This window comes from Peromyscus californicus, unplaced genomic scaffold (genome assembly GCF_007827085.1).
Source record: "Peromyscus californicus insignis strain IS unplaced genomic scaffold, ASM782708v3 Scaffold_11__1_contigs__length_118956290, whole genome shotgun sequence".
In the NCBI taxonomy this organism is placed as follows: Eukaryota; Metazoa; Chordata; class Mammalia; order Rodentia; family Cricetidae; genus Peromyscus; species Peromyscus californicus.
Window position 1 is genome coordinate 118,417,029 of NW_026294402.1, and position 27,219 is coordinate 118,444,247.

The window sequence follows — 27,219 nt, forward strand, 5'->3', positions numbered from 1 at the left end:
ACTTCCTTGGTGGAATTGCCTCGCTTAAAACTCCCTCCATGGATACCCCTATTGCTTTGTTTCTAATCTAGACCAAGCTGTTGAGCTTGGGACTTGAATGTCTACCCCTTTGTCAATACCCCCATTTGGCATCTCAGGATTATATAAAACAAAATTCCTGTCTTTCTCTTCTTTTCACCTACACCCCTAAATCCCTGCTTCTAATCTAGCTGATACAGAGCCTTACCTAGCAGTGGGCCAACTGCAAACACCTGGAGTCAACCCTTGATTGAGGTTTCTTGTTCATCTTCTGTGAATCAGGACTGATATACTGTTTTACCTCTAAAACATACCCAGAACCAAGCTATCCTACAGTGTTGGCAACTTGGAAAGACTTTGAGCAATATCCACTACTGCTGAATATTCACACGTGCTGTGACCCAGGAATGACACCACACTTTGTTTATATAATTCTTTGTACTATCCCAAACCGGTAACCTCCAAATGTGCATCAATAATAAGATAGGTGATTAAATGATAGGCTATTGACATAAGATAATGTCATATAGCAATGAGAACAAGCAAATGATTGCTATATATAATAGCAGAGATGAATTCTCTGAAATCTCATCTCAGTGTTAGATGGAGCAGGACACAGTGGAGTCTATAGAGCATACAATTCCATTATATAGTTAAAACAACAACAACAACAACAAACAGACAGGCCAGATGAACCATAGTGCTAGAAGTCAGGAGAATGGTTTTGGAAAAAGAAAATATGTGGGAGAGAGACCAGGGGGCTCTGTAGGTGCAAATAACGGGTAATTCTTCATCTTGGCTCCAGAGGAATACTGTGGCAGGATCTCTGAGCTATATGGTTATGGTCTGTGTACTTTGCAGTCTGCTGAGTCTCAGACACTCTTCCCACCCGAACACTTCTAGTCTACTTCGACACTTATTACCTGTATTACCCTGCTCTCAAATGGCTCAGAAATCACAGGATGACTCTTTTAATGTTATTGTCATGTTTTTAGTATTCTAAGATTAGCAACCTTGTGAAAGCTTTCCATGTTCTTAAGCATAAAATTCTGAATTCATGGGGCTGGAGAAACAGCTCAGTAGTTAGGAGCACTTGATCTTGCAGAGAACCTGGGTTCTATTCCCAGCACCCACATAGAAGCTCACAGCTATCTGTAACTTCAGTTCCAGAGGATTCATCACCCTCTTCTGGCCCCCTGAGAGCACCAGGCATACATGTGGTACACACACACACATAAAATAAATAACAAATAACACTCTTTAAAAATTCTAATCTCAGCACTTGGGAGGCAGAGGCAAATGGATCTCTGTGAGTTTAAGGTCAACCTTGTTGACAAAGCAGGTTCCCAGACAGCCAGGGCTACACAGTTAGACCCTGTTCCAAATTAATCAATCAATCAGCCTTGAATTCTTACAACGGTCCCACCGGCAGGCTTCAGCCACATGATTCTTCACTGCTTTTTAATGTACGAGGGTCATTCCCAGGCAGTGCTTGTGACTTGCTGTTCTCTTGACTTCAGATAGTTTTACTAGCTGACGTCTCATGTGGTGGTATTGTGTTCCCAAAAAATATTGTGCACCCTAATAAACTCATCTGGGGTCAGAGAACAGAACAGCCACTAGATACACCAGAAATTCGTGGCACACATACCTTTAATCCTAGCATTCCAGAGGCAGAGATCCACCTGGATCTTTGTGAGTTCAAAGCCACACTGGAAATAGCCAGGCATGGTGACACATGCCTTTAATCCCACGAAGTGAGCCTTTAATCCCAGGGAATGATGGCAGAAAGCAAAAAGGTATATAAGGCGTGAAGACCAGAAACTAGAAGCTTTTTGGCCTGGTTAAGCTTTCAGGCTTTCAAGAAGCTGTTCAGCTGAGATCCATTTGGATAAGGACACAGAGGCTTCCAGTCTGAGGAAACATGATCAGCTGAGGAATTGCGAGGTGAGGAAGCTGTGGCTTGCTCTGCTTCTCTGATCTTCCAGCATTGACCCCAATAACTGGCCTCAGGTTTGATTTTATTAAATAAAACCTTTTAAGATTCGTGCTACAGTCTCACTTCTTTTGTTTACTGCCCCTTTACTGGCTTGTCCTGACCACATTACTGAAGTTATATCTATACTCCTCCAGCACTCTGCCTCTAATTATTCTACTTCTCTATTATCACTGACACTTGGTGGGAGTTTCTGTAGTAGCCCCCAAAACATATGTCCACCTAGAACCTAAAGGGTTTTTTTTCCAGATGTAATTAAGGGTCTCAAGATGAGACCATATTGGATTAGTATGGATACTAAATTCAATTACAAGTGTCCTTAGAAAACACAGAAAAGAAGGTGATATGAGGGTACAGCAAAGCTCGAAGTGATATGTTTATAAGTCACTGAACAGACAGGTACTCAGCTTCCACCAGAAGACCCAGCAAAGGCCCATGGGGTGCTCTCACAGCATACAGCATGAACCAACTTACCAAATCTTGACTTAGGATTTTGGCTTCTGTAATTAAGAACACATTTCTGTTATCTTAATCCACCAACTGTGCAATTTGTTAGAGCAGCCATAGGAACTAATGCATATAATTATATAATTTAGTTACCAGTCTTTGTTTTTTAGATCCTCTTTAAGCTCCATGAAGGCACACATTATTTTGTTCATGCTGCCTCTCAAATGACACACAACAGGCACTCAAGCAAAAAAAATTGATTTTGTGTATGAAGTTTTATAAATATTAGTAAAAATACTCTTGAGATTTGGTTGAATAAACAAACTATGATAGACCACACGATGGGATACTTCTAAACAGTGAAAGGGATATATTACTGGAATCCACACAGACCTTAAATATTAAATAAACTTTGTTATATTGTGAAAAAAGCCACATTTAGCAATTAACTTATGATTCTATCATATGAATTATAAAAAAAAGGCACATTAAGCTATCAAGAGAAAAAGCATATCAATGGTTGCTAAGGTACCAGGATCAGGGAGAGTGATGAAGGGCTGAGAAGGATAAATACGCTGTTTCCCAATTGTGGTAGTTGTCATGTGGGGATTCACATTTGCCAGAACTCATCAGATATTCCCTTAAAATGGATACACATTACTTAAAAGATCTGATAAAATAGAGCATTTAAAAACTTAAGATAATGTATAATCATCTAAAGCCTAAAATGTTATTTTGAGGTCCAAAAACATGTGGTAAGAACATCCAGCACAAGGAAAACAAAGATATAAAACCAAAACAATAGCAGATAGTTGCTGAGTATAAGGAACTTTACCCACAAGACAACACAGATAACTGAATCCATACTGTAGACCTTGAAGACACTCCTCCATTGCTGTACAGAGACCCTGCACAAAAAGCAGCAAGCCCAGTCATGCAAGACCTCTGCTGGGTTGATGGGAGCTATCCTGAGAGATACAGATAGTTTTTCATTATTCCCACTACCTCACTCCCACTCTTTCCTCTCTATTGTCCTTTTCTTCAAAATGGGCTTACTTCAGATCACTCTTTGCACTTATAACCCAGGGGAGGCAGGCTGAGACACCTATGGAGTAGCCTGAGGGCGAAGGGAAGGGAATCGGCAGGACCCTCAGGTGCAACAGAATTACTATAGACCCTGGGAAGACTAGGCACACTGAGCCTGAGAGCAACATTTTTGTATTTCAGATGGCTGCTGTTGGGTACAGTCTCCCTTTCCTTGCCTCCTGAAGGGAGTATACACTTGGGTGAGGCATCTCTTCAAGTGGCACAGCCCTCAAAGCTCAGACAGAAGGTGGCTGGCTGCCAGTTGCTTTCGCAGCAGTTGCAGGTTGTCGTCCTTGATTCCTGAGAGGTTACTAGGCACACAGCCGCAGCTAAAGTGAGATCAAGCTCAGGCTAAGACAGATGCATGGTGTGCTGTTTTTTAGATTCAGGCAGTTTATTACTTACATCAATAAAAAAAACAAAGAGAGTAAGCCAAAGGTGCCAGCTTCTTGGGTCTTCTTCCCACACACCAAGGACAACAGCTCATCAAAACAGGCAGGATAACAGCAACAAGAGTTGTGAGATAACTCTGATTGGGAAGTCAAGACTAGACCCCCTAGTAAGTGTTTTTGTATTTTACATGTCAATCTATTCTGAGCTCACTGGAAGCCTCCCAAGGGAGAAGGGTGTGAGTGGGAGATGGCTTCAGATGACTTCCCATACTCTTTTGTTCTGGAGAATAAGAAGGCATTCTGCCAAGTCTAAGATTAGCAACAGTTAACATTTGCCTGTAAGAGCCACTCTCCTACAGCACCCACCCACTGCCATGGCTAGGGGAAGTACTTACTATTAACAACTGAGGGTAGTTTAACATTAAAACAAAAAACAAAAAGCGCCCAGGAAATGAAGGCATTAAGATCAAGATTTCAAGGTCAGCCTGGGCTATATAGTAAGACCTTGTCTTTAAAAAATAAATGAAACATGCTGGGTGGTGGTGGCACATGCCTTTAATCCCAGAACTCGGGAGGCAGAGGCAGGTGGATCTCTGTGAGTTTGAGGCCTGCCTGGGCTACAGAGTGAGTTCCAGGAACGGTGCAAAGCTACACAGAGAAACCCTGTCTCTTGGCTCAAACTGTTTGGGGGGCACCCAGGCAGGGGGATCAGGATCTGTCCCTGGTGCATGGGCAGGCTTTTGGGAGTCAGGTGTCTATGGTGCGGTGCCTTGGTACAGTGAGAAGGGGCTTGGACCTGCCTAGGCTCAGTGTGCCAGGCCCTGCTGACTCCCCATGGGAGACCTTGATTTGGGGGATGTGGGGTGGCTTGGGAGGGAGGGGTAGGGGGTGGGAGGAGGGAGGAGGTGGGACCTGTGGGTGGTATGTAGAGTGAGTAGAAAATTTCTTAATAAAGAAAAATGAAGAAAAAAAAAAAAAAAGAAACCCTGTCTCGAAAAGCCAATCAATCAATCAATCAATCTTTTAGCCAGTTGGTAGTGGCACATGCCTTTAATCCCAGCACTCAGGAGGCAGAGGTACGTAGATCTCTGTGAGTTGAAGGCCAGCCTGGTCTACAGAGCTAGTTCCAAGACAGCCAAGGCTACACAAAGAAACCCTGTCTTGAAAAACCAAAATAAATAAATAAAAAATGAACAAAACTTTTAAAACATTAAGTATTGTAATTTACAACATTAAGAGAGAAAAAACGCATTACCATCTCAGTACATGCAGAAAAGGAATTTTGAAAAATTTAATATCTGTTTGTATTTTTTAGCAAACTAGGAAAGAACTTCCTTAGCTGATACAGAATATTAGGCATATAATTCTTGTTAAAATATTTAAAGCATTTCCTGAGACTGCGAATGAAGCAAGAATGTCTTCTACAACCATTTCTAGTTAACTAGAAATCCTAGTTGATATATCCTAGGTGATATATCCAGAGAAAGAAATAGCATCTATTTATCCAGAATCAGTTACCTATATACTTCAAGTATCTAAAACAAAGCTGATAACCTGAAGGATTGGCAATATGATGCAAAGCAATTTAGGAAGTCTTGAGGTTACCAAGATGCTGAATACCCTATATACTTCTCTTTTAGGAAGAGTTCCTTAAGCCCCCATTCTGGATGTACATGTAAAAAGCTTGTCTGTTTTCTAAGGCCACATTAGAAACAAAACAGAGATTTACACATTTGGTAAAACCACTTTGTTAGAACCCAGTTTAATAGGACAGGGCATAGGTAAATCATAAAAGGGAGATACAGCAATTCAGAGAACTGCTTTTGTGCTTACAAACTTATTAAAGGGTCAAACAGTTCTCCTTGAGGTATATGGTAGTCATTGACATTTATGTTAGTAACTATGAAGGAATAAAATTATGCATGACTTGCTTCTCTAAGACCATAGACATGAGTTCTATATTGTTTTAGTGGCCAGGTCACATGGAGAAATTCAATATTAAGCAATTAATTTATAGGAAATATTTGATTTTTATAACTTAGATGAGTTTGGTTTTTTTGTGGCTTTAAACAGCACTTTCGCTTTGAAAGCAGTTCAATTTCATTAACATCTGTACTGAAAAGGTATAGCAGGGTAGTGGTGGTGTACACCTTTAGTCCCAGCACTCAGGAGGCAGAGGCAGGTAGATCTCTGTGAATTCTAGGTCAGCTGGGTCTACAAAGTGAGGTCCAGGGCAGCCAGGGACACACAGAGAAACCCTGTAAATAAACAACAAGAAGAACAAGAAATCATGTACAATGAATGGGCTTGACACTGAATCACAAAGACAGGCTAGCCTAGGTACAGGAATGTTTGTTTTTGTTTAGCCCAGGCCCAATTAGTGCTGAGGTTTAGCAATCCAGGGACAATTCTCATACTCTTACATTCCCAGTATCCTCACTCCTCAGTGGGATCAAGAATGGTATTTCCCAGTGGGGTAACATTCTTCTTTCCCACCCCTCACCCTATGCCTTCATCCTTCCTGGGATCACCTTCCAAGTAGACTACTTAAACCCAAATCTCAAGGATTTGCAGGAAGTCCAAATAGCAAAGCTGATCCAGAAATATCCCTAGAAAAGAACTTTGTGGGCACCAGCATTCACAATTACAAAATTGGAATGAAGCCAGGCAATGATAGCAGATGCCTTTAATCCCAGCACTTGGGAGGCAGAGGCAGGTGAATCTCTTGTGAGTTCAAGCCCAGCTTGGTCAACAGAGCAAGTTCCAGGACAGCTAGGACTACACAGAGAAACCAGCCTTGAACCCTACTCTGCTGCCCCCCCCCAAAAAAAAATTAGAATGAAGAAAAAGGCAGATTCTGATTAGCCTCTATTACCTCAGATGTCCCAGAAATATTTAGATGCAACAAAATGTGCTCAGAATCAGGTCCAGGGACTGTAAAGGTTATGATGAAGACCAAATTCTCAAATACCATGCCTGGGAGTCCTTGTCTGATTCAGTGCTCTAGTTGGGAAGGAATGAGACCTATCTGGGTGGACCTTGATTTCCCAAATTTCCCTCAACTCTAGGGTCACACAGATGTAGCTGACATTCCCTTCACCTCCCATAACCTGGAACATGTCTTCTTTTGAAAGAGGCCTAGCAAGGCTTGTTGGTTGTTCTGGAGACCTGTGTCCACCCACCTCCAAATCAGTATGGAAAGTAGTGTTCCTGGGTCCCCGTGACTCCACTTAATGCAATAGCTGCTGCTTTCTTGCTTTGGACTCTTCAAGTCACTAAAGCAGTGCAGGAGAGAAGTGGCCACACCAAGGAGGGTGATGACTCAATGATCACACAGAGCTGGGACTAGCGTGCTATGTTAGGGGCAAGAAGTATTCACAGGAATGCTTATTGGGGACAGGGTGAGCAGGGCTGACCAACAAAAGGGATAGTTGAAGGGGAAATCTAGAATAAAGAAAAGGAGGGAGATAAAAAAATTCCCTGTGGCTTCAGTACAGTTTCTAACAGTAAAGAATATAGCTTGTCCTTCTAACCTAGTCGTTGGTATTTTTGTCTATTTTATTGTTTAAAAAAAGACTACCAGCCACTGTCCTCAGACAGAAGAGTCGAACATGGTGCACATGATAAAGGCTGAATGGGGTGTACTGTAGGAGATGCTTACTGGTTGCTTTAACATATTACCCAGATGTACTTTGAGATATAATTTACATATATCAAATCAACCCCTTTGAAATGTTTGACTCAGTGGATTTTAGTATATATACAACATTGTATAACCACTACTACTAATTCCCAAATACCTAAACTAAAAAACAAATCCATTTAGAGTCACTCCATCTCTTAGATTTGCTTATAGTCAGTTCCAACATGTGGCTTCCAGACTGCCTGCTGGTAACCTGACTAGAGGAAGAACTGATCCTCATTTAGAGCAGGCTAGACACAGCAAGGAATTAGTATCTCAAGGTTCCAGCAGGGCAGTCTTGGTTGCTTGTGTGGTAATTTAACCTATCTCAATTCCTGCCTCCTGAAAGAATCCCTATATAAGCCACCTGCACCCAGACCCTTAAGGCTTTCCTCGATAAGGTTATCGTGGGATCTTTGTCCCGTGTTTTGCTCAATCCTGATGTAATATGTCTCTTACCTTAAACATCACAACGGGCCAGGGAGATGGCTCAGCAGATAAAGGTGCTTGCTGCTGTCTAGTTCCAAGAAATCCCTTTACCCAAAGTCTGGCATTTAGACAAAGCCAACATCCCCTCAGAGACTTGAGAAAAATAGTCCCTATCTGATAAAAAGGAAGCATTCTCCTTATCTTTGGCAAATGGGACCCCTGGCTCTTCCATTAACTGTGGTACCTATTAGCTATCAAGGTCTGTGCTAGCTTCTAGGTTCCTTCAATCCGTACTCACAAGTACCTGTTATAAACTTTAAAGTCTTCCACCTCAGTTTACAGGTTCCCCTCCTTCCAGGTAACTGTTCCCTTAAAACCCTGTAAATCCCATCCATTAATCCTCCAGCCCTGCCCCCCCCCCCCCCCCCCCCACTTTTCCAAGAGACAGCCATGGTGGTTTGGAATAAATTTTTCCCTTTTTACCCATGGAGCAGTTATTTTGGTTTCTTTACGGCACCCATTTCATTCATCTGGTAGCGATAACCTGGACCAGTCATGTCTTTCCTTTTTTTCATTTCTTTTTTTCATTCAGCTGCCAAGTCTGATGACCTGAGTTAGATCCCTGGAATCATGGGGAGAGAACCAACTCTGACTTCCACATAAACACTGTGGTGGGGTTGGGGATTTAGCTAAGTGGTAGAGTGCTTGCCTAGCAAGCACAAAACCCTGGGTATGGTCCTCAGCTCGGGGAGAGGGGGGTCGGGGACACGGACAGACAAATAACATAAACACTGTGGCATTCACACCCCACACACATACACAGAGAATAAATACACATAAAAAAATTCCATGCTGGCCGGTGGTAGCACACACTTTAATCCCAGAACTTGGGAGGCAGAGGCAGGTGGATCTCTGAGTTCGAAGCCAGCCTAGGTTACAGAGCGAGTACCAGGACAGCCAGGGCTACAACAGAGAAACCCTGTCTCAAAAAACAAAAACAGAACAAAACAAAAACCCCACAAATTTACTGTATTTCTCAATTTAACCCCTTAAGGATTTATTTTATGAGTATATATGTGCATCATGTACACATAGGTACCTGTGGAGGCCAGAAGTGAGCATCAGATCTCCTGGAATTGGAAGTTATAGTTTGTTGTAAGCTGTGGAGGCCCACAAAGGTTTCCTAGTGAGATCTGAGCTTGCTTTACCCAGCAGGGCTGCATTAGAGGACTGCTTGACCATGTGCATGGTTAGTAGGTGATTGGAAGGGTCTACACTTGGCTGAGCTAGGGGGAGGTTTTTACTCAACCTCTTGGCATGCCTATAAGTAGTGTTGTTCGAATGTTAAATGTTCTTATAATGAAAAACCCAGAGCCAGATATTGAGGTGAAAGCTGAAAGATCAGAGAAGCAGAGCAAGCCACAGCCACCATCTATTACCTCACCAATTCCACAAATCCTCTGACTGAAATCCTTTGAGTCCTCACCTGAAAGGGTCTCAGCTGAACTGCTTTAGTTCCTGTTTCCTCACACCTTATATATCTTTTTCCGCCCTGCCATTACTTCCTGGGATTAAAGGCCTGTGCCACCACTGCCTGGCTTTGTTTCCAGTGTGGCCTTGAACTCACAGAGATCCAAACAGATCTCTGCCTCCCAAATGATAGGATTAAGGGTGTGTGCCACCACTGTCTGACCTCTATGTCTAATATAGTGGCTGGCTCTGTCCTCTGATCCTCAGGCCAGTTTATTAGGGTACAAAACATATCACCACAAAATAGCCCTTTAGAACAGACAGAGGGGACGGTGGAAAAGGATCCAGCAACCCCCCCCCCATCCTGTGTTTCTACCTGTTTCTCTCCCCTCTATCCTTCTACCTCTATATTTCTACCTAATACTCTTATCCCTCTCTCAAGAGTCCCCTGTTATAAAAAGTGGAAGCTGGTCTCCCACAGTTGTAGCTGAAAGTTTGCCTGTGTCCACTTTTTTTTTTTTTTTTTAATTATTACTTACAAACTGTATGGTCTATGGCAGGCCTCTTGCTAGCTAGCTTCTATATCTTCTTCTTTTTTTTTTTTTTTAACAAGGCGAACACCAGACATACTTTATTAGCACGAAAAAGCAGCCAGAACAAGGCACAGCAAGCAGAAAGAGATGATAGCAGTCAAAGGATTAGTGTTGCATACAAATATAGCGTTTCTTTTCACTAGCCCTGGCAATAGCCTCTGCAGCAGCTGGCGTGGACCCAGGAGCGCTCACCAGCGGGCACAGAGTACAGTGACAGACGAGAGTGAACTTGGCTACTCTAGCGCAAATGTCTAGGACAGAGCTGAGAACTCAGTCCGACACTGAGGAGGCAACACTAGAATATGACGGTACTTCCCGAAGCGGTCACTCAAGTTGTATTACGTACTATTCTAAGTGATGAAAAGGTGCCAAGGAACGTTATTTACAGACATCATGGTTGTACAGTACCTTTAAATCTGCAATGTAGGTTTTCTGTGAATTAACTGCACTAAAATGCTATAAACTGTACTTAAGTAATTCAGCTATGTAGCTCCTATATCTTAAATTAACCCATTTCTGTTAATTTATGTTTTGCCATGTGTTCTGTGGCTTTACCAGTCTGTTGGCATGTTGCTTCCCTTTTGGTGGTAGCTGGCATCTCTCCTGTCTCTGCCTTTCTTCTTCCTGTCTCTCTGCTTGGATTTCCCACCTGCCTCTAAGCTTCCTTGCCACAGGCCAAACCAATCGGAGCAACACTTATTCATAGCATACAGAAATTTGCCCAAATGGCTAACTTTTGCCATGAAGAAGATGAACTCCATATGGAGTGTCTTTGGTGCCCACCATCTTCCTTGAAGTAATTGGTGCTGCCAGGAGCAGACATGTCTCCCAGCATTTCCCCTTTTCTATCTAATCAAAAAGGAAGGTTTTAGCTTTAATATAGTAAAATTATATATAACGAACAGTTATCAAGCAAGAATTACAGTTATGGTATCTAGTCTATTTGTATTTGGTAAAATTAAAGAAAATATTTTATCTATGCTATATTTATGAGTCTAAGGTTTCATATCTAACTTATCTTTTATCATAACCAAGGAAAATTATAACTATCTAGTCTTCAACTACATCAAAGACCTCAGAAGGATATAATATTACCTAAGTAAACAGGAAGAGCATTGTAAGCAACTTTCAAAAATCTAGAATGACAGAGACAGCTGCCTGCCTGGACAATCACCCAAAGTTCCTCTGTAACGTTGGGGCATCCATCTTCAGGCTATAGGACTTTTTCCTGTGTCCTGTAGAATGTCTGGCAGTCTCCTCTGGGAAGCAGGAACCTGAAAGACCATCTTGTCTTGCAAAGATCAGTGGTCACCTTCCTATAGGTCCTGCATGTCCAGTTTATACATTATTTTGTCAAGCAGTCCAGGCAAGAACAGTTTCTTGTCCAAATGGCTAACTTTTGCCATAAGGAAAGCAAACTCCATATGGAGTTTCTTCAATGCCCACCATCTTCCTTGAAGTAATTGGTGTTGCCAGGAGCAGACATGTCTCATTGTCCAGAAAGTCTAAATTTTTAAAACATTTTAAATGCCATATTCTGTAGGTTTTTGAAGTGTTAGAAAATTACAAACAACCTGAAATACATCTTTGTATACCTAAAAAACAACTAATATGATTATAAGTTTGATTATCAAAGATGATTAACTATTAATCTGTATTTCTTAATTATCCATTACAATTTAAATGAGTTACATAAACATAATTCCTTAAACAAGAGTAGAAATATACATACAGTAAAACAAAATTAACTTTAAATTTGTAATAAACTAAAATCTATAGCAATGTAAAACATTTTAAATAAGTTGTTGCTCTTAAAAGTAGATTCAATAATCTACCCTTTTATCCTATTATATCTATATCCCCTTTTCTTCTTTAGAAAGAGATTGCATTTATAATCAACTCTCTTTAAATAAAAATAAACATTAAAAACAATATTTTGGGAATTTGAGTGTAGCTTCTTTTACTACTTCCCGCTGATAGGGGGCACTGGTAATCTCATGGGGATCCTGAGAATTATGATTAAGAATTATGGTCAAGTCCTGACCGGAAGAGTCTGTGATTCTGTATTGTCTAAGCCAGTTGCCTTGAAGCCGTTTCTGGATGTTGGATCATCTGGGCCATGGTGTCATTGGAGACCTTTCAGGGGGTCTTGGCTGGTAAAACCTGACCATCTGAAATGCTGTGGGATAATGCTTTTGTACACTGGTTTAATAAAACACTGATTGGCCAGTAGCCAGGCAGGAAGTATAGGCAGGGCAAGCAGACTAAGGGAATGCTGGGAAGAGGAAAAGCAGAGCCAGGAGTTGCCAGCCAGACACAGGGGAAGCAAGATGTGAAGGCAGAACTGAAAAAAGGTACCAAGTCACATGGCTAAACATAGATAAGAATTATGGGTTAATTTAAGCATAAGAGCTAGTCAATAAAAGCCTGAGCTAATTGCCAAAGTTATAAATAATATTAAGCCTCTGTGTGATTATTTTATAAGCAGCTGTGGTACTGCAGGGCCAGGCGGGACACAGAAAAACTTCTGCTACACACAGTAAGCCACCTCATGGGTGCTGGGAACTGAACCTTTGTCTTCTGCAAGAACAAGTGCTCTTAACAGCTGAGTTCTCTCTCCAGCCTCTAAAGATTGTATTTTTATTTATATGTATGTATATGTGTCTGTGAGTATGTACATGTTTGTAGAGGTACATGTTTGTGGAGATACCTGCAAAGGCCAGAATAGGTGGCTAGATGCTCTAGAGCTGAAGCTATAGGCAATTGTGAGCTGCCTAGTGTGGGTGCTGGGCACTGAATTTGGGTCCTCTAAAAGAGCAGCAAGCACCCTTAATTGCTGAGTCATCTCTCTGGGTCCCTTCTTTATTTCTTTACTTTGGTTTTCTTCTTTCAATATTGGAGGTTGAACCCAGGGCCTTGCACATGTTGGGCAAAATGCTCTACCACTTAATTTTATCACTAGCCCTCTATTATTTATTTTTTATTTTGAGGCAGAGTCTTGCTAAATTGTTCAAACTGGACTTGAACTCACTCTGTAGCCAGCCCTTGCAGGTCTTGAACTTGTGCTCCTCCTACTTCAGCATCCCAAGTTACTAGGAATACAGGCCTATGTTACTAGGCCTAATTTCTTGCTAGCAAAATCCACACTGATTCTAAGTGATCATATTTCTTTTTTCAGTGCTCTTAAACCTCTAATTAACAAGTTGATAGTTGGCTTCATAGTGTGTTTATTGCTATTGCTTCATTTAAAAATTACAAAGGATGATAGCTCAGTGGGTAAAGTCTTGTTGTGCAAACATGAAAACCTGCGTTCCAATCTCCAGCACCTCTTTACCCTGGCACAGTAGTACAACCTGTATTCCCAGTGCTAAGAGGGAGAGACCGAAGGAACCTGGGAGCTTCATGGTCAGGTGACTGAGCTTGCCTCAAAAAATAAAGTGAAGAATTGGTAGAAGACACTCTACATTGATCTCTGATGTACACACACACACACACACACACACACACTCGCAAGGGTATGTATACCCCCCCCACATCAATAAACACACATACACAGATACCATATATATTATAAAGGATTTGCAAAGCTTTTTTTTTTTTTTTTTTTTTTTTTTTTTTTTTTTGCTTAGTCTCATAATCAGTAATTTTTAAAGTATAAAAGTTAAGCTGAGCGGTGGTGGCACACGCCTTTAATCCCAGCACTTGGGAGGCAGAGGCAGGCGGATCTCTGTGAGTTCGAGGCCTGCCTGGGGTACAGAGTGAGTTCCAGGAAAGGCGCAAAGCTACACAGAGAAACCCTGTCTCGACAAACCAAAAAGAAAAAAGTTAAATGACAGTTATAAGTACAAAAAAAAAAAAAAAAAAAAGAGGAAGTTATATGATGACTTTCACTTTTCTTTTCTTTTATTTTATGAGTATGAGTGTTTTACATGCATGTATGTTTTGGTACCACACAAGTGCCTGGTGCTTGTGAAAGTCAGAAGAGGGTGTCAGATCCCTTGGGACTAGAGTTACAGATGGTTGTGAATCATCAAGTAGGTGCTGAGAATTGAACCTGGGTCCTCTGCAAGATCAATAAGTGCTTTTAAAGGATGAGCCAACATCCAGCTCTATCTATATTTTCATTAGGTGATTCTATAACAAGACACTCCTTTAATGGTTGACCCGATGACAGTATGAAAGATGCCAGGGCCATCCCAACATCTTTCTTTAGAATTTCCCTTCAGAAAATATTGAATGGTTTTTGTTTCTTTGGTTTGGTTCTGAGAAGGAATCATCATCAAAGATTTGCTTACAGAGATAAATCGTGTCTCAAATTTCTAATGGCAAAGCTTAGAACACAGGCACTTTGGTGTAAGTGGAAGGCAAATAATACCAAAGTTTTAAAATCTAATATATTAAAAATGTAAGCACTTAAAATGTAAAGATCTATAGGAATCTCATTCAGTTTATCAAAATGGAAATAGTAAAGGCTTTATCAAATATGATTACTTATTTCAAAGAGCAAATATATTCTATAAATTAGATTTACAAGACATAAACAAATGATTAAATATTTATTTAACACAGGCATACAAATGTAAGATAAGAACAAATAAACATTTAACTGTCAAATTGAAGATATTAATAACAAACCCTTTACATTTTATTTTTGTTAACAAAATGTCTAAATCATAATTTTCGGTTTTGTTTTTGTTGTATAGTGTGGAGACTGATCCCAGGGTCTCATGTATAGTAGGTTAAGTGCTGCACCTTGGCCAGGAGCTTCATTAAGATGACTTACCAGCTCAGACTGTCCACAGTTACCAGTACACTAACAGCTCACTCAAGGCTGAACTAGTTTCCTAAAGGGCCAAAATGTACTGACTAAATAGGCTTTTGTCAGTTAAATGAGGTAAATCTTAAAATTGGGAAACCAAGTGAAATAAATATTTAAAACTGCATTTTGCTGAGCGGTATGAGTTTGAAAGCAAAACAGAAGAGTGACAAAACCAGAAGCAGTAAGCGGTGTAAGTGAAAGAAGTCTCACATTGGTTTATGCAGCCAATTGTTTATCTTACTGCTTAAGAGATTTTAAGGTTTCAGAAATACTTTTGAATTTATTATTCAACAAGTAGAATACACTACACAGAATACTCAAAGCCACTACCAACAAAAATAAATAAATAAACAAATAAACTTCTACCCAGTAATGTATTACAGGTTTCTTAACAAATCTTTTCTTTCTGTCATGAAACAGACAAAGGGTGTAGGGAGAATACAACAAATGGTTTCTGAAAGAAAGATTTTCCACTTAGTTAGAAGTTCTGCTTTCTGACTCATATAGAACATCCTGGTCCACAAATGATGGAATGGACTTTTAGAGAGGGAATTATATTGGGCTAAAGAAGTACAGGGTGAAACTAGAGTCCTCAATGAAAGCCTACAAGAAACTGGTGAGTGACCCAACTACAAATAAATGGATGAGGAAAATGTGTAGGAAATGCTGGCTTGTTACTGTATTTTTTCTTCTCTTCCTCCTTTTTTCCTTCTTTCTGTGTACTTTTTTTCCCCAGATTCATTCATCTTCTAAGATTGCCTTCCCTGCTTTTTTAGGGAGAGATTACCTCACTATTATTTGTTCGTTTAGTATTTTAACAAAGCCTACAGAAACCCCACAGTACATTCAAAGCTAACACTAAAAGTTTGAGTGAAAATAGCACAGATGTAAGCTCTGATCACTGCACTCTTTTCTGGGAGTAAGTTCCCTATTTGTGGAGGTGGAGGAGCCTCTCTCAGATTGTTCACACAGGATGAGACATGTTTGCTTTGAGAAATGGGGTAACTTCTACCATGTTAATATGTGAAGGGTAAATGTTTTCTTTCTGAGGTTTAACTGCCTTGTGAGCTTTATTTATTCACATACCACATCACTGCACCACATACTGTAGGTATGTGTCCTGTTTCTAATACTTTATATATGATCAGCCAAGAAAAAGCACACCAATAGAAATATTAAAATCTCTTGAAAATGCCATTTCTCTATACATACACAAACCACAACCCAAAGTCCAACCTGGAACCTAGTCACTGACTTTCTGTTGAGTCAAAGTTTGAAAGAGTTCTAATTCACATATAGGCTAAACAGATATTCTGGAAATAAGTCTAGAGACTGCATGTACTCTGAGTCCATCTGCTTTCTAAACTATGAAAGCATAGGATGAATATGACTTCTCCATCCATAACACAGACCCATAAGAAGTCAGGATGCAAAAAATGACTGCATCTCCTTTGATAAGCAGCACTCATGATAGAGAGATGCAAAGGTTAACTGAGTCTTCACATTCACTGCAGCTTACTTTCCCTTATAAAGGATTAAAAATGCTGACTATAGAAGACAGTAAACATATTTTCCATGAGTTTATACATTTTGATTATCAGAAAGAGTAAATTAATTAGGATTTCATTATTAAAAATAGGAGATTTATTTGTAAACTTAATAACTTTACTATGTATCTTTACATTCAGAGACTATACAAGTATTGATGGTACCGGCTTATCTAACATTAAAAGGTTCACTCTTCTTACTAATACAAAAGGATGGCTCTTCTTCCCACTCTAAACTCTTTTCTACCATGAAGAAATCTCACTGTACTTGCACGGAGACTGGAGCACTTGACAGAGAGGTGTTTGGGACAACAAAAAAGAATCATTACATTTTTTTTTCTCTTCTCAATTAGAGAACTGAAGATAAGAATACTAATTCTAGTATTACAAGCAAAGCCTAAACATTAGAAAAAGGAGAGAATATGACAAAATGCTTCAAAATACATGCCTGAGGTGGATGGAGATAACTCGTATGTTCATGTGTGGCAGGTTCTGGACAAAACCTTTCAGTCTTTAATCTTCAGATTCATATCTGGAGATAAAATTAAGAGCATATTGTCATGATCTTTTTTGTTCTTGTTGCTGTCGTAACTGAAATCCCTCCAGTAACTACCCCAGGAATGCCATTACTGCTCACTTTCCATGCCTATTGTAGCAGAAGTCAGTTACACTCAAAACTAGTGTTATGATGGTGAGTTGGTGTCTACATCACATCACCCAAGATGTCTTCAGATTCCAGACCAGCATTTGGCATTTAGATCCATGATAGCTTAGTGTAATTATGACAACCCTCAGATCACCATGAACAGCTGACATGACTATGAGTTACGGGCTAACAAATCCCTTCCCATTACAAATCTGATCTTGAATTCACTTTACAGATGTCTTCCCTGAGAACTCTGACAAAGGCAAATGCTAGCTTCAGCTGGATTTCTATGCAAAGCCATTGACCCAACAAGCAAAGAACATTAGCACCAGGAGAACTCATGGAGCATAAATGCCTAGTGCTCCCTTGCTAGCTGCTATTTTTGTGCCATTACCTGCTAATGATCCACTGCCAAGAGCAACCGAGTACAGTGTAGTGAAGAAAATGTCTAGCTGAGCCTAAAAGCAACCCTGGGGACTAAACAATGGGCATACCCAGAGCTTGACTTATTGGTACCAGCAGGCAAGTGGGGAGAGGAACCCCAAGGCAAGGTCAGGTCAGCCAGCTTACTTTGCCAGTCTTTTCCGTAGATCTTTGATTTGGTCATTCTTTTTGGTGAGAATCTCTTTCATGTTTCGATAAGCTGCTGTTTGTTGAAATTTCTTTTCTAACTCCTGCTTTGTGAAAAATGTCAGCCCATTACTAAGAAATGTTAAGGAAAGAATAACAAATGTGATAAAAATGTACACTGTTTGCCAATTTTCTTATTTCCTTAAAAACATTCTTGTATAAAATTAAAATCGTCTGAACTTTAAAAATATTTTAAAGGAGAAGCTAATAAAACAGTACTATTTTCCAAGGTAACAACATGTTAGCAAGTAACAAGTACACTATGCCCTAGATATGGGATTCTGTATGACATACAAACTAACTTTCATGTAAGATATGTCCAATATTTTTCTATATCCCCCAATTCTAAAAACCCAAGGAGGAGGATTTTTAATTTGAATGTCTTAACAAGTATTCATTTCTTTTTATTTATGTGTATGTGTACATGATAGTGAGTTTATGTAAACTACATTCATGCAGAGAACAAGAATTATAGGTAGTTGTAAGCCATCTGATGTGAGTGTTGGAAGCCAAATCCTCTCCAAGAGCCTTAACCACCAAGCCATATTTCTAGCCCTTAATTTGAAGGTTTTTAATTTTAGTTCCCAGGACTGGACTGTAGCACAGCTGGTAGAACATTTGCCTAGCATGCATGAGTCCTGGATTCCATCCCTAGCATCCATAATCCTTTTTTAAAAAATACATATGACTGAAAAAGATTAGATTTTCTTATTTATTTTATGTATGTGAGTGTTTCACCTGAAGTATATATGTATACCACATGAATGCTTCGTGCCCATGGAAGTCAGAAGAGGGCACTGGATCCCTTGGAACTGGAGTTACAGATGGTTATGAGCTACCATGTGGGTGCTGGGAACTAAACTTGGGTCCTCTGTAAGAACAGCATGTGCTTTTAACTGCTGAGCCATCTCTCGTGCCCCACAAACACATTTTTAAGTATCTAAACCCTAAAGTAAAGAATCTACTCTCTATGTATTTCCCATATAAAACATTTTGGAAAAGATCACACACACACACAAACCCAGCCATCCAGGTCTCTGTCAGGCTGTGGGAAGAACCAGCAGAGAGCAACGCAAGGTGTAGAGTGCAGGGAGCATATGGAGGAAGAAGAGAGCAGTTTGCTTATTATCACAAAGATAGAAGAACATAAGTGCCCAGAAATGATACCTCTTCAGAACATACATTGACTAAAACTCAGAGTAAAAATAATCTGATAATTGTCTAGCATTTATCTAGTCACATTTGTTCCTCTCTGCTGTATGCATTAGGTAATCAGACATGAACAGGTGAAAGCCCTTCTGTATGTGTCTCCTGACCTTTTCAGCCATGCTCAGCTGCTCCTGTACTCTGAGGAGGTCATGTTTGGCTGCTGCTAGGTTCTCCTCCAAAGACTTTTGGTTTTCTGTCTTGTCATTAAGTGTTTTCTGAAATTCATTCTTAAGAGCTGCAACTGTGTTTTCCAAGTCATCCAAGTCATGGGCCTTTATAAAATCCTATGAAAAATAAATACACGAATAAAATTTCCCTTGACGTACTAAATAACAAATGTTTTAAAATAGTGATCCAACATCCAAGGAGACAAAGGGTAACGCCGTGTTGTGTGTGCACATAGTTTTTCTCACCCGTTTGGGTAAGTGCCAGTCCCAGCAGGGTTGCCAGCAGGCTCAATCCAGCCTCAGCCTTGGTATACACACAGCAGATACTCAGTAGTCACTACACTCCAAATATAGAAAATATCATTTCTAAACTGCTAGGATTTCAGTCAAAAATGAACAAGAGAGAAATGAGATCTTAATTTGACAAAGTTGTGTGTACCAGGGTTGGAATGGCAAATCATTTAGAGAAGGGGGCGGGGGGAGGGGGGGTGGCGCGCACCAGAGTTTCTTATAAATCAAGCTGGCCTCAAACTTGCTTTGTAACCAAAGATGACCTCAAACACCTACCCTGCTTTCACCCTCCCAAGTGCTGGGATTATAGGCATGCACCAACATGCCTGGTTTATGTGGTACTAGGGATCACATCCAGGGCTTTGTGATTGCTTAAGCAAGCATTTAGTTAACTGAGCTATATCCTAGTTCCCTGACAAATCATTCTGAAAAGTCAAATTAAAAATCAAACAGAACAACTCTTCTTTTTTGTCTCCATTCCAACTTCTCTAGACTTATTCTTTGTTCTGCAGCAGCCTACTTGCATGTGCCTCTCACCACACCTATATTTCTTGGGATTCTTCCTTTTGGGGTGGACCCCAGCCCCCTAGCTCTTTCATGCTGCCCTTCTCAGCCTTTCTTCCTAGTCCATCTTCATTCCTTTGTGTTACTCTCAACCTACAGAAACACTCTTTATCAGGGACTCCACTTGCCTAGAACCCAGAGTGGGCAACAGCAAACAAAGACACAGCCAGATATCTACACCAAGAAACACTTCAAACATCTTAACTCCAGATGCTTAAATCTCAGCACAAAAATACAAAAATCAACAGCCAGTACAACATGCCTCTTCTAGAGGCCAGGAACCTGTAGTAATAGAACCCAAGAAATTCAATCTAGCTGAAGCACAAGACAAGGACTTCAAAATAGCAATTATGAATATGTTCAAGGACCTTAAAGAGGATATAAACAAATGTCTTAATGAAGACAGTGAAAACACAAACAGTTGAATGAAATAATGAAAACATTGCAAAGCACGAAAGTAGAAATAGAATCACTGAAGAAAATCCAAACTAAAAACCTCAGAAGTAAGCCCCACCAACAGATTACAAAACATGGAAGAGAGAATTTCAGGTCTTGAAGACAAGGTAGAAGAAATGGATAGCTCAGTCAAAGCAAATGCTAAATCTTAAAACAAACAAAAAATCCATGCTCCAAAATAAATATATAGGAATTCTAGGGCACTATGAAAAAAACCAATCTGCAATAACAGGGATAGAGTAAAAAGACGAAAAACAGGGGCTAGAGAGATGGCTCATCAGGTAAGAGCACTGACTGCTCTTCTAGAGGACCTGGGTCCCAGCACCCACATGGTAGTTCACACCTGTCTGTTACTCCAGTTCCAGGGCTTCTGACACCCTCACACAGACATACATGGAGGCAAAACATCAATGAACATTAAATAAAAAGAAATTAAAAAAGAAACTTAGGTCAAAGGCACAGAAACTATTTTTTAACAAAATCATGGATGAAAATTTCCCCAGTCTAAAGAAGGAGGTAACTATCAAGGTACAAGAAGCATATAGAACACCAAATACATAGAACTACAAAAGAAATTTTCCACAACACATCAAGAAAAAAACACTAAATGTATAGAACAAAGAAAGGATGTTAAACACTGCAAGGGAAAAAGACCAAGTCACATATAAAGGCAAGCCCATTTGATAACACCTGACTTTTCAATGGAAACTCTGAAAGTCAGAAGGGCCTGTAGAGAGATGTTCTACAAACTCTGAGAGACCACAGATGCCAGCCAAACTATCAATTACAATTGACAGAAAAAGAAAAATATTCCACAATAGAGCCAAATTTAAGCAATCTACCAATCCAGCTCTACAGAAGGCACTACAAGGAAAACTTGAATCTGGAGATGTTAACTACACCCAAAGAGGCACAAATAAATAATTCCAGACAATAAATCAAAAAAGGGGAAAACCCATATCACAACAAAATAACAGGAATCAATAAGCATTGCTCATTAATAAGTCAGTATTAATGGTCTCAATTCCCCAATAAAAAGACAGAGATTAACAGATTGGATTAGAAAACAGGATCCATCTTTCTGCTGCATCCAAAACCACACCTCATCATCAAGGATAGACATCACCTCAGGACAAAAGCATTGAAAAGGGTATTCTAAGCAAATGGACCCAAGAAGCAAGCAGGTATAGCCATTTTAATATCTGACAAAATAAACTTCAAACCAAAACTAATCAGAAGTGATAAGGAAGGACACTACATACTCATTAAAGGAAAAATCCACCAAGAGGATACTACAATTCTAAACATTTATGCTCCAAACACAAGGGCATTCAAGCTCATAAAAGAAACAATTATAGCCCAAATCCATATAAACCCTCACACTGTGATGGTGGATGACTTTAATACCCCACTTAGCCCACTCTTGCCAATAGACAGGTCATTCAGACAAAAAATAAACAGAGCAATTCTGGAGTTAAATTACATCACAAATCAAATGGACCCAGTAGACATCTAGTGAAATACTAAAGAATATACTTTATTCTCAGCAGCTCAAGGAACTTTCTTCAAAATTGACCACATATTCACATACAAAACAAATCTCAATAGATATACGAAAATTAAAATAACATCCTGCAACCTATCTGACCACCATGGATTAAAGCTGGATATCAACAACAACAGAAACAGCAGAAAGTATACAAACTCATGGGAACTGTGAAACTCACTACTGCATGAAAAATGAGTCAAGACAGAAATCAAGAAGGAAATAAAAACTTTAAAATGGAATGAAATGAAAACATAACATACCCAACCCTATGGGATACAATGAAGGCAGTTCTATGGGCAAGTTCATATTACTAAATGCCTACATAAGACCTAAAGAGGGATGCATGGACGGCCCTGGGAAGGGGAAATAGATAAGATATCCATGAGTAAACTGGGGATGAGGGGTGGGAAATGGAGGGTAGGGGATAGGTGATGAGAACATAAGGGAATGGGATGGTTGAGCCGAAACAGGGAGGGAGGGGTAATGCAATGAAAGAGACACCATGATAGAGAGAGACATCATGGGGATAGAGAGAAACCCGGTGCTAGGGAAGTTGCCAGGAATCCCCCAGGATGACCCCAGCCTGGGCAAGTAGCAATAGTGGAGAGGGTGCCTGAACTGAACTGGCTTGCCCCAGAGATCAGACCGGTGAATACCCTAACTGTCATCATAGAACTTTTCTCCAATGACTGATGGAAGCAGATGCAGAGATCCACAGCCAATCACTAGACAGAGCTCCAGGAGTCTAGTCAAAGAGAGAGAAGAGGGATTCTATGAGCAAGTGCATCAGGAACATGGTGGGGAAACATGCAGGGACAACCAAACCAAACTGGAGGGAACTCACGAAAGTTGGATTAATTGCTGTGGAGCCTACATGGGACTGGACTAGGTCCTCTGCATGGTGAGACAGTTATGTAGCTTGATCTGCTTGGGGGTCCCCTGGCGGTAGGATCAGAATCCATCTCCAGTGCATGAGCAGACTTTGTGGAGCCCACTAACTATGATGGGACACCTCGTGTAGCCTTGAAGCAGGGGGAAGGGCTTGGACTTGCTTCTACTGAATGTGCCTCCCCATGGGAGGCCTTGCCTTCTTGTGGGTGGGAGTGAGGGAGTAGGTTGGGAGGGGGAAACTAGGGGGGGAGGAGGAGAGAAGAGGAGGATCTTTGGTGTGTAAACTGAATGAAAAAAATTTTCTTAATAAAAAATTAAAGTTAATAAAACACTGTGTAATCTAAAAAAAACTAAAGAGATCTCATATTACTAATTTATTGAAATATTTGAAAGCACTAGATCAACAAGAATAAATGATATTAAAAAAGAACAGATGGCAAGAAACAAACTCAGGGCTGAAATCAAGGAATAGAAACAAAACAAAACAAAATATAATACAAATAGTTGGTTTGTGGTGATGTATTGTGTCCCCCAATATACTGTGTCCCCCAGTACAATTTATCTGAGGGTCAGGGGAAAAAGCCAGCCACTATATTAGACATAGAAGTCAGGCAATGGTAGGACACACCTTTAATCCTATCATTCAGGGATCTATCTGTATCTCTGTGAGTTCAAGGCTACACTGGGAACAGAGCCAGGTGTGGTGGCACATACCTTAAATTCCAACACTAATTAACCATGGAAGTCTGGAGGTCTGTACAGACAGATAGGAAGTGACAGAGCTGGGCAGGAAGAGGAAGTAATGTAGCTGGACAGAGAGCAAATGAGGTAGCAGAACAGAAAGGCATATAGGCGTGGGTATACAGGAAGTAGGTCTCTTTAGAGACTGAAGTGTTCGTGAGGTGAGGTTAGCTTGTGGCTTTTCCTGTTCCTCTGATCTCTCAGGTTTTCACCCCTATATCTGGCTCTGGGTTTTTATTTAATAAGACCGTTTAGAAATTTGTCTACAATTAGCACCCAATGTGAGGCTCAAACCCACAACCCTGAGACTAAGAGTCTCATGCTTTACCAACTGAGCTAGCCAGGCGGGACCGGAGAAATCTTTCGACTATATTGGTTATTTGAGAAAATCACTAAAATCGACAAATCCTTAGCAAAATTAACTAAAAGACAGAGAGAGAAATTCCAAATTAATAAAATTTGAGATGAGAAGGGTAACATTACAACTGATGGCAAGGAAATTCAGAGAATCATAAGGATATATTTTAAAAATCAGTATTCCACCAAAACCGAAACCTTAAATTAGTAGATGAATTTCTTAATATACATAATCTACCAATGTTAAATCAAAATCAAATAAGCAATTTAAACAGATCCATTATCTCTAGTGAAAAGAAGTGGTAATTATCTCCCAACTAGCTGGGCGGTAGTGAGACACACCTTTAATCCCAGTACTTGGGAGGTAGAGGTAGTTGGATCTCTGTGAGTTCTAGGCCAGTCTGGTCTACAGAGTAAGTTCCAAGACAATCAAGGCTACACAGGGAAACTCTGTCTCAGGGGTGGGGGTGGGGCGGGGTGGCGGTAGGTGAAGGTCTCCCAAGCAAAACAGCCCAGGATCAGATGGATTCAGTACAGAAACCAGACCTTCAAAGATGAATTAATGCACTACTCCTCAAATTACTCTGCAAAAATAGAAACTGAGGAATATTTTGAATTCTTTTCAGAAAGCTACTATTACCATGATACCAAAACAAAAAAAAAAGACTCAACAACAAAAGAAGAAAATTATAGACCAATATCCCTTATGAACATAGATGCAAAAGTTCTCAATAAAATACTTGTAAACTGAATCCATAAACATTATCAAAGATTATCCACCATGATCACATTGGCTTCATTCCAGAGATATAGGGATGGTTTAATATTTGTAGATCAAGAAATGTAATCTAATACATAAACAGATTGAAAGACAAAAAAATACATGATCATCTCATTAGATAAAGAAAAGACTTTTAACAAAATCCAATACTGCTTCATGATAAAAGTCCTAGAGAAACTAGGGATACAAGGGATATATCTCAACATAAAAAACAAAAAAACATTTTACAGCAAGCTCACAGCCAACACCAACCTAAATGGAGAGAAAATGAAAGCATTTCCATTAAAATCAGGAACAAGACAAAGATGTCCACTTTTTCAAATATACCTATTCAAATATAGAACTTGAAGTCTTAGCTAGAACAATAAGACAACTGAGGGAGAGCAAGGGGATACAAATAGGGAATGAAGAAGTCAAAGTATCTTTATTTGTAGATGATATGATTTTCTATATATAAGAACCTTACAAACTCCACAGGGAAAATTTTACATCTAATAAACAATTTTTTTTTTTTGTGTGTGTGGGGGGGGCAAAGTAGTAGGATACAAAATTAACACAAAATCCAGCAGCCTTCCTATAAACAAATGATAACCAACCAAGAAAGAAATCAGGGAAACAGTACCTTTCACAACAGTCTCAAAAAATAAATAAAATATCATGGGATAACTAGCCCAGCAAGTGAAAGACTTGTACAATAAAAACTTTAAGAGATTGAATAAAAAATATTGAATAAGCAGACACCAGAAGATGTCCTATAGTCATGTATCTCTAGGACTAATAGAGTGAAAATGGCCATTCTACCAAAAGCAATCTATAGAGTCAATGCAATCCCCATCAAAATTCAATCACAGTTCCTCACAGAAAGTGAAAGTATCATCAACTTCTTACACACACACACACACACACACACACACACACACACACACACACAGAGGGATAGCTAAAACAATCCTGAATAATATAATCCTGAAAAAGAACTGCTAGAGGTATCATCATCTCAGATTTCAAGTTTTATTACAGAGCTATAATAATAAAAACAGCATGGTATGGCAACAAACATGTTGATTAATGGAATCAAACTGAAGACCCAGACACAAGTCAAAAACACCTATGGACACCTGATTTTTGACAAAGTAAAAAATACACACTGGAAAAAAGACAGCCTCATCAACAAATGGTGCTGATAAAACTGGATGGCTGCATGCAGAAGAATGCAAATAGAACTATACTTACCAACCTGCACAAAACTCAACCCCAAACGGATCAAGGGCCTTAATATAAGGGCAGATACACTGAATCTGATAGAAGAGTAAGCAGGGAATAGGCCTCAACACACTGGCATAGAAAGAGACTTTCTGATAGCAAAGGCACTAATACCCACAATTGCTGTGGGATGTTCTGTATGGCAAATGTGTTGCTGATTAGTCAATAAATAAAACACTGATTGGCCATTGGCTAGGCAGGAAGTGTAGGCGGGGCAAGGAGGAGAATAAAGCTGGGAAGTGGAAGGCTGAGTCAGAGAGACACTGCCAGCCGCCATGATGACAAACAGCATGTGAAGATGCCAGTAAGCCACGAGCCATGTGGCAAGGTATAGATTAATGGAAATGGATTAATTTAAGCTGTAAGAACAGTTAGCAAGAAGCCTGCCACAGCCATACAGTTTGTAACCAATATAAGTCTATGTGTTTACTTGGTCGGGTTTGAGCGGCTGTGGGACTGGCAGGTGAGAGAGATGTGTCCTGACTGTGGGCCAGGCAGGAAAACTCTAGCTACAAACAATTAACAGTTAACAAAAAGGATACCATCATTTGTGGAAAATGACAAGCTACAGAGCGGGAAAAATTTTGATGTACTATACACCAATAGAGAATTAGTAGTATCCAAAATATACAAAGAACTAAAATAAAACAAATGAATAGCAAGAAAACAACTAACGCATTTTAAAAAGTAAGGTACACAACTAAGCAGAGAGTTCTCAAAAGATGAATCACAAATGACAGAGAAACATGTAAAAAAATGTTCAACATGCTTAGCTGTCAGAAAAATACAAATTAAAATTACTTGGAGATTTCATCTTACCAGTCAGAATGGCCAAAATCAATAAAACAAATGACAGCACATGAAGGCAAAGATGTGGGGGGCACTTATTCATTGCTGGGGAGAATGCAAACTTGTACAGCAACAATGGAAATCAGTGTGTTGGTTCTTCAGGAAGCTAGAGATAGATCTACCTCAAGATCCAGTTATACCACTCTTAGGCATATACCCAAAGCAATCTACATCCTACTACAAAAATACTTGCTTTTCCATGCTCATTGCTGCTCTATTCATAATAGCCAGAAATTGGAAATAGCCTACATGTCCATCAACTCATGAGTGGATAAGGAAAATGTGGTACATTTACATAATGGAATATTATTCAGCTATAAGAAAAATTATGAAATGAAACAGGTAA

The 27,219-nt window shown here is 39.8% G+C and overlaps 2 protein-coding genes across 3 annotated transcripts in view; both read right to left on the reverse strand.

Moving 5' to 3' along the window:
* The window catches only part of LOC128102190 (sodium- and chloride-dependent transporter XTRP3A), a 72,968-nt gene extending 55,957 nt beyond the window's left edge, over nt 1-17,011 (reverse strand). Inside the window, exon 1 of the mRNA XM_052725770.1 lies at nt 16,928-17,011. The gene's annotated coding sequence lies outside the window, so the exon portion shown is untranslated. The remainder of the gene's footprint in view (nt 1-16,927) is intronic.
* The window catches only part of Lztfl1 (leucine zipper transcription factor like 1), a 72,420-nt gene that overhangs the window by 30,727 nt on the left and 14,474 nt on the right, over nt 1-27,219 (reverse strand). Inside the window, exons 8-10 of one of the 2 annotated variants that reach the window (XR_008215357.1) lie at nt 19,072-19,248; nt 17,696-17,799; nt 16,928-17,011 (exon numbers count right to left, since the gene is read on the reverse strand). Coding sequence is in view for 1 of the 2 variants with exons in the window: in XM_052725790.1 (XP_052581750.1) it covers nt 16,993-17,011; nt 17,696-17,799; nt 19,072-19,248 (300 nt within the window). In the remaining variant the exon portion in view is untranslated. Of the gene's footprint in view, nt 1-14,656; nt 17,012-17,695; nt 17,800-19,071; nt 19,249-27,219 lie in introns of those variants that run through there. The other variant, XM_052725790.1, reaches the window with a different exon arrangement.